This window comes from Calliphora vicina, chromosome 3, assembly GCF_958450345.1.
Source record: "Calliphora vicina chromosome 3, idCalVici1.1, whole genome shotgun sequence".
Taxonomy (NCBI): Eukaryota; Metazoa; Arthropoda; class Insecta; order Diptera; family Calliphoridae; genus Calliphora; species Calliphora vicina.
The window spans coordinates 18,133,168-18,140,816 of NC_088782.1; the positions used below are offsets into that span (position 1 = coordinate 18,133,168).

A 7,649-nucleotide genomic window follows, 5' to 3' on the forward strand; every position below is an offset into this window, starting at 1 on the left:
TACTTACTCTTTAAACACATACATTCAAATCTACATAGATATTCTAACATAATTCTTTAGAGATTTTACACAAATTCATATTCAAACATACAAGTCCTTGTGTTCTTGCCGTATTTTATTTATTCATGTTTCATTTCCTCTTTTATATTTTTACTGATCGAGTTTTCTGTTTTTACTGATCGAGATTACTTTATTTTTAAGGAGATCTAACGTGTAGACTCGCTTTTATTTCGAGCTGTTTAGTTAAAATTTAACCATTCAAAGCTTGATTAATTCATCAATGAATGAAAGGGTTTATGATATTTTTTAATTCTGAATTAATATTTTATTGGTTTAAGCTTAAATTGAATTAATTATTTCGATGCTCTGATTGTTACACAGTAAATTAGGTTGGGTAATAAAGTTACAGCTGCAAAATCAAGTATTTCATGACAGACATTTATCATTTCTGAACAGCTTAAGTTGAGCAATGTGCAGTTCCAACATATTTTGTAATATTTACAAGATTAGGATTGTTTTCAAATATAAAATTTTCAAGTAAAAATTTGTTTTGACTTTCGATTCGGAAATAATAAAAGTCATAAGGGAGAAAAATATTAACAAATTTCCTCAGGAACTGTAATATTTTCCAAAAAGTGAAATCCAATCATAAATTGGATTCTGTAAATATGTTGGCCAACTATTTGGCATGAGTTTTCCCTTTTGAAACCAAAATTTTAATATCTCTTTTTAATATTTTTCTAAAATTGTGTCGTTCATTAAGCAAAACACATAAGCCCTTAAGATCTTTTTAGTGACCTTCAAAAATTTCAAAAGTTTGTCACAATTTAAACCAGTTTTTTGTTTACATTATTCTTTCTTTTTAATAAAAAAAACACTGTGCCTTAAAGTTACTTAAATGCTTCTTAAAACTAAACGATGCCTCATAAGAAATAGTACAAATAAAGTGCCTCAAATCCCGGCAACGGGTTTACTAATGGTATATTTACATTAAAATAGAAATAATAATTAGACTCTCATTATGAAAATCATAACCTAACATTTAACATTCTATTCCTATTAAACTCACCACACTCTTTTAAAGCATTCCATAACATAAAGCTTAAACTCAACTCTGCTTACTTACACACAAACACACTGTCTTTCTCTCGCTCTATCCACCATTTTGATATTAAAGGTTTATGGTTTGTTTATCTTTTACTTTAAAATGGAAAATAACTGTTTTACTGCTTTAATTAAACTGCTTTTTTCTAAAAAAAAAATAATAAAAAATCCTACCACCAAAATCAACCCGTACAACCGAATACATCTATTTGCCTTGTGATTAGACTGAATAAAGTTTTAAATTTAAATCAGTGACAAAGAGTTTTTGAATTTTATTTCCCACGAATTTCAATAATAATTTTACCAACAATTTAAAATACATAGTATATATAATATAAATTTAATGACTGTTAAAAATTAAACTAACTAATAATTCTTTTAAATTAAGTTTAAGTTTTTCTTTTCTTTTGTAAAGTTTTTATTATTATTATTATTTGTACCGTCCTTAAAAACGAATGGAAAACATTTTGTTTAGATTTTTTTATGATATTGTTAAAATTGAAACAAAAAAAAAACTGATTTTTTTATTTTATTTTTAATTTTTTTTAATTCCTTTTAAGGAATTTCAAAACAAAATTTATCCACAAAATTATCTTAATGCAATTAATTAAAATTAATTTTTGTAAGTAATTTTTTTTATTTGTTCTTTTTTTTTAAAAAAAAAATTAAAATATTTTATAGAATTACTAATTGTAATTTAATATAAATATAAAACAAAAACTTTCTTTCATTAAAGAAAACTTAACAAAATATAATTATAAAATTAATTATTTAATAAAAAAGAAATAAAATAATAAATGAATAAAAACATTGGCTTAAAAACCATTAAAATAAAAAGAATTTTTGAACAAGAAAATGATTATAAAAAAATCTATAAATTATTTGTTTATTTTGTGTGTGTGTGTTTCATTAAATTATTAGATTTGATAGCAACAAAATCAAGGTTTTAATACAATTCGGTTTTCCCGCCTTAATTTCTTTGTCTTGTCCCCTACCTTTTCAATATTCATTCAATTAATTACTTAATTAATTAATAATACTTATGAGGAAATTATTTTGTAATTGCTTTATATGTTTAATGTGCATGTCGTTTTGTCCCTTGTCTCTCACATTATTGTCTTGAATTACATTATTACATCCTTCAAAATAACCAAGTTTAACCCAGTAATCGTTTAATTAAAAATATTTAGTGTCCAATGAATTGAAAAAGGTCGCCAGTACAAAAGTAACCGATTAAATAATTAATTGTTTAATAGATTATAAAAGCTTTTTTAAAAGTTAAACGGGAAATTTGTGATAATTGCTTAAAACGTATTCTCCGTATTTCGTAATCTCCCAAAACATTAAAATAGAAGAATGTACTTCAAAAAATGATGAAATTGAATTAAATTATTGGGGTATTAAAAATCCAGGATTTTTTCAAATTTTTAGCATTTATTTTGTAATGGCCATTGTTAGATATGAACTTTTCCCATCTTTCTGGCAACATATGGATTCCGAGCTCATCTTTTGAAGCCAAGAACGAATCAAACCAATATCGGATGCTCTGTTCTGAAGTGAAGCGTATCCTAGAGAGAGCGTTCTGCATCGATCGAAACAAATAGTAGTCGGAAGCGTGGCCGAGTGTTGTCATGATGAAATATTAAGGTTTCATATCTGACCGTTTTTGTTCAACTAAGACTCGCTTCAAACGAATCAGATGCTTTCGGTACAGGTTCCCTGTGATGGTCTGGCCAGATTTCAGGGGTTCATAATATATAGGCTTTAGTGTCCATTCCGCTGTTTGGCTGGGCTTCACGTACGATCTCTTACGGTTTATCATAATGAACCAATTTTTCATCACAAATAATGATTCAAGGTATCTTGGCTTCAATTCGTATGGTACCCAATTTCCCAGTTTTTTGATGAATCCTGCTTCTCGCAAATGTTTAGAAATTGCTGATTGAGTAGCTCCCAATGATTTTGCAAGAATACATTATTTATAGAATTAATTCCTTATTGAATCATTCAAGTTTTCTTTAATTCAAATCCATTTTGAATTATTTTACAACTTCAAATAACAGTCTTTGAATAACTGTTAAAAGTAGACAATATACGAGTATCAAAGAATCCAGCATTTCTAGAAGATTGTCCCGAACTAGTGACTTTACCTTAGGATGACAATTATTTACTTAACTAGCTACGTGACTAGTTATTTGACACTTTTGGATTACAACGAGACTGTCCGATAGCATGTCCCAAAAAGTGAAGGCATAGGATTCACATACCGGTTACATAGATTCAGTTACCTTACTCATATAGCTATATACATCCCAGCAGTTCTAGGAGACAGTACCGAACTAGTGATTTTACCCATCATTTAGGGTGGGAGCTAGTTACTTCAATAGCCACGTGACTAGTCATTTTAACACGGGCATGTCCTAGGCAGGTGGTCAATTGTCTCTTTTTGATTACAATGGGACTATCTAATAGCTGGTCCACAGTAGGCAACGCATTGGATTCACATACTGGTTACATAGCGTCAGTTACCTTGCTAGCTTTGTAACTGGTTACTTGATCAGCTACTTGACTAGTTATTTTAACATGTGCATGTCCTAAGCAGGGGGTCAATTCACCCTTTTGATTACAATGTGACTATCGGATAGCTGATCGAAGGTAGTCAACGCTTCTGGTGGGTAAAATAAACTGCAGTACAAAAACAAGTTTGAAGTGACTTCACCATAGGTTACTAAGAGACACTAAAGTGACTATTGACTTCATGCTATGTTACATGCGATATCAATATACTTAAGCAAAAATAAAAATAAACTGTATGAGAATTATATCAATACAATTTGTAAAAAACCAGTTTGTACGAATTACTCACAAAACGTTTAAAGTGACTACACTCTAGATTACTTAGAGACACTTAAGTGACAATTGTCTTCACGCTTTATTACTTGGGATGCATAAAGTAACCAATTGTCTTCTCTCTGCACTACAAAGTGCACACACGTGTCAAATGACCAAAATATATAAAATGAAGTCAGCCAAGTGATAAGACATTTGTGACAATTACTGTCTTTAAGGGATACATTGACTACTTGCTTAACTGCTGGGATATAATGGAAATATATCAACAATATTTGTACAAAACCATTTTGTACGAATTACTCATAAAAATATGCAGTACACAATTAACGTTTAAAGTGACTACACTCTAGATTACTTAGAGACAGTTAAGTGACAATTGTCTTCACGCTAGACTGCATGGAATATATAAAGTAACCAATTGACTTCTCTATGCACCACAAAGAGCACATACGTATCAATGGCACAAAATATATCAATTGGAGTCAGTCAAGTGATCAGACATTAGTGGCAAATACTGTCCATAAGGACAGTCACACTTGCTTAACCCTCTAATGCTTAAGCATGTCTCAAGGCACTCATCGCAAAATGTAAATAAATGAAAAACTGATATTTCATTTCAAAAACTTTGAAAGCTTTTTAAAATAATTTAAGTGAGTTTTTTAGCAACTGTTACATGAGTTTTTGAAATGCAAAATCAGTTATATTTGCATTTATTGGCATTTTTGCGAAAAGTGCTTTGGGTATGATTGGGCATTAGAGCGATACTGCGAGGAAGTTATAATTCGAAAATTTTCTTAAAGAAACAACTTGGACAAGTTAGTAAAGATAATATCTGAGAACTCCGTTGAGAAAAGTTTTAAAAAAAGTTCTCCTTAAGTATATAGTTGTGAGTATAAAAAAAATAAAAATTATTTATCGGCGCCACCTAATTTCGAATTTGCAAATATTTTTTTCTTATATCTCGGATATGAATATATAACAAATGAGAGATGTAAGCCCACTTTTTGAATAAAAATTTTAAAATCTAGCAAATAATCCTCGACTTTTAAATTTATTTAAAGAACAAAATAATGACAAAAATAACTTACCGAGTATAAATTATAGCTGGCCTCTTACTGAAAAACAGAATTAGAAAATTATATAAATTATTTAATTTTTAAATTTTCAATTTATTAAACAATTATCAAAAACTATTTTGTAATTTTACTTGAGAAACTTTGCAATCGAAAATTTCTCAATTATTACAAATTTTATATTTTGAAACATTTGTACAATATAAATTTATTCAAAGAATTGGTGTTCAACTTTGACACTCTGTATCTAACCTTCTGAAATATTATGTCCTCCTGTACAATTTTTCTGTGCTTCATTTTGAAATTGGACCAGTTGTTTAAAATAGACAGATTTATTACCACTTTTCTCCCGATTTCGGATTTGAACGGAATTATCAGGATGGAATATTTACAAAAACAGAAATAACACTGTTCATTTGTATTATACTCTTCACCATGAGTGGCGAGGATATTGTTACGTTTTAACCTTTTCAAAACGTTGGTTTATTTACTTTAAATAAACCGGATACTTTTGATTGCAAATAAAACCGTTTAGTAGTTTGAAAATGGTAACAACTCTTTATTTATTCAAATGTACAACAATAGAATTAAATAGTCACTCAATGTTTTTTTATACACGTTTATAAATTCGCAGAAATACAGACACAATTTATAATTTACACGAATTCACTTGAAAAATACAACACACTTTAAGGCACTCAGTTGATGTTTATTCGAAAAGCGTCTCTGATAAACTCACTAACGACTGCAACCTCTGCCACTATTTATAACACTGCATTACCATCTAGAAAGCTCTATTTCTACAATGTTCTTTAAATGAATATTCAAATTCGAATATACGGTCGCTGCAAACAGCGTTACCAACTTACGATCAATGGTCAACTGAAAGCTTTTATTTAATAATGCCCACAGATATGTTACAGTTTGCTATTACAGCACTGTTATTTGAAAGTATTATGCAACTTTAAATCAGCCGTTAAAATCGTTATATTTGAATTCAAGTACAATTTCGTAACAATATATTTAAGTTTGTAATTTCCTTTTGTAATTTCTACATTTTTCATTTGCAACCCCACAAAGTATATATATTCTGAATCGTTATAGATAGCGGAGTAGATATAGACATCCGTATCCAATTAAGTTACATACATGATTCATACATCAATAAATCCGCTATATACCCGGTTCGGTAAAAATTTAAAATCAAGAAAATCGGCCCACAAAATGACTGAGATATAATGAAAAAAACAGGACAACCTCGATACTTTACCTATTTTTATTTATGTATATCTGGATTATAAAGTCATTAATATAGACAATATGGATATCCAATAATAGATATTTCAAAGACCTTTGCAATGGCTTATATAAGCGCAAAGTAAGTCGGACCTACAAAGGGTCAAAAAAAAATTTTAAACCGAATTATTTTTTTCATCAAAAAATTTTTTTCTATAGTAAAATTTCGCATAAAATTGATTCACTAATAAATTAAAATATATACACAAAAAAGGTCTACTAATATTTATTTACTAATAACATTTAAAATTTTTAATTAATCTTTTCATTAAATCAATTTTTTTCCTAATTTAAAAATATACTTTTAGTTTTTATTATTTTTTTTAATTAAAATTCCTTATTTTTTCGTTTCGTTTATTTTTTTTCTTTCTTTATCTTTTTTCTCGTTTAGACCTTAAATTCTTCTAATCTAATTTAAAAAAAAAAAACAAATGTGTCTTCTATATGCCTTGTTAAAGGCCAAACAAATTCTAACCAGCAAACTAAACCAAACTAAACACCTACCTTCATCATTTTGACCATCAAAAAGGCTAAAATTGTGCAAATGTCTTTGAAATGATGCCACACATCCAAATCATCCATAAAAATCAACAACATATGTATACGTGACGTCTTGAGAATTTCTGGGAATATGTCCAACCACCACTACTTTATAATCTGTGTTTTATTCTAATACATATATGTACAATCAATCAATCCAATATTATTTAAATAATTTTCGTTCATTTTAATTTTTTTCTATTTATTGTTGTCTTAAGTTTATTTATAGTAAGAAACAAAATTATTTTTTTAAAAAAACAGAAATTTAATTATAAAAAATACTTGAAATAAGAAAAGCACAAATTTATGATTAATTTTTCAATATATTTTTTATTTATTTATTTAGTAACGATATTGAAGATGAAGAACTTCCTGGTTTGATTCTATCAAAAACCACTGCTCCCTCACCAGGACGCATGTTATTTTGGTAGTTTCTTGAAAAAGAAGCATCAATTTTTTTATTAACACAAAATATTTATATAAAAAAAAAAAAATAACTCCCCCCACCTGTACAAACAAAATTTAGAGTATTATTTAAAGAAAACTTAAAATAAAACAAAAACGAATTAAACGAAATTTAAGTGCAACGAAATGCGAAATACATATTTTTAAATACTTTATTTTAAAATAAAATTAAGCTAGAAAAAACTTAAAATTTAAAAAAGTGTATTTATTTGAAATTGTATGAAAAGTGGTAAGTTTTTAAGTAAAATCTTGAATAACATTTATATAAATTGGCATAACCCAGTGCGCTTCGCTACACATATCTCTCTATCTCTATCC

The 7,649-nt window shown here is 28.0% G+C and overlaps 1 protein-coding gene across 11 annotated transcripts in view; it reads left to right on the forward strand.

Annotated features, from left to right (window-relative positions):
- Positions 1–7,442, forward strand: part of Sarm (sterile alpha and armadillo motif) — a 199,581-nt gene extending 192,139 nt beyond the window's left edge. For 9 of the 11 annotated variants that reach the window (XM_065502918.1, XM_065502917.1, XM_065502919.1 and 6 more), the window contains one exon: positions 7,213–7,442. In XM_065502918.1, coding sequence (XP_065358990.1) covers positions 7,213–7,297 — 85 coding nt within the window. In that variant the 3' untranslated portion in view covers positions 7,298–7,442. Of the gene's footprint in view, positions 1–6,717; positions 7,189–7,212 lie in introns of those variants that run through there. The other 2 variants (XM_065502920.1, XM_065502926.1) reach the window with 1 other exon arrangement.
- The last annotated feature ends 207 nt before the right edge of the window (positions 7,443–7,649 follow it).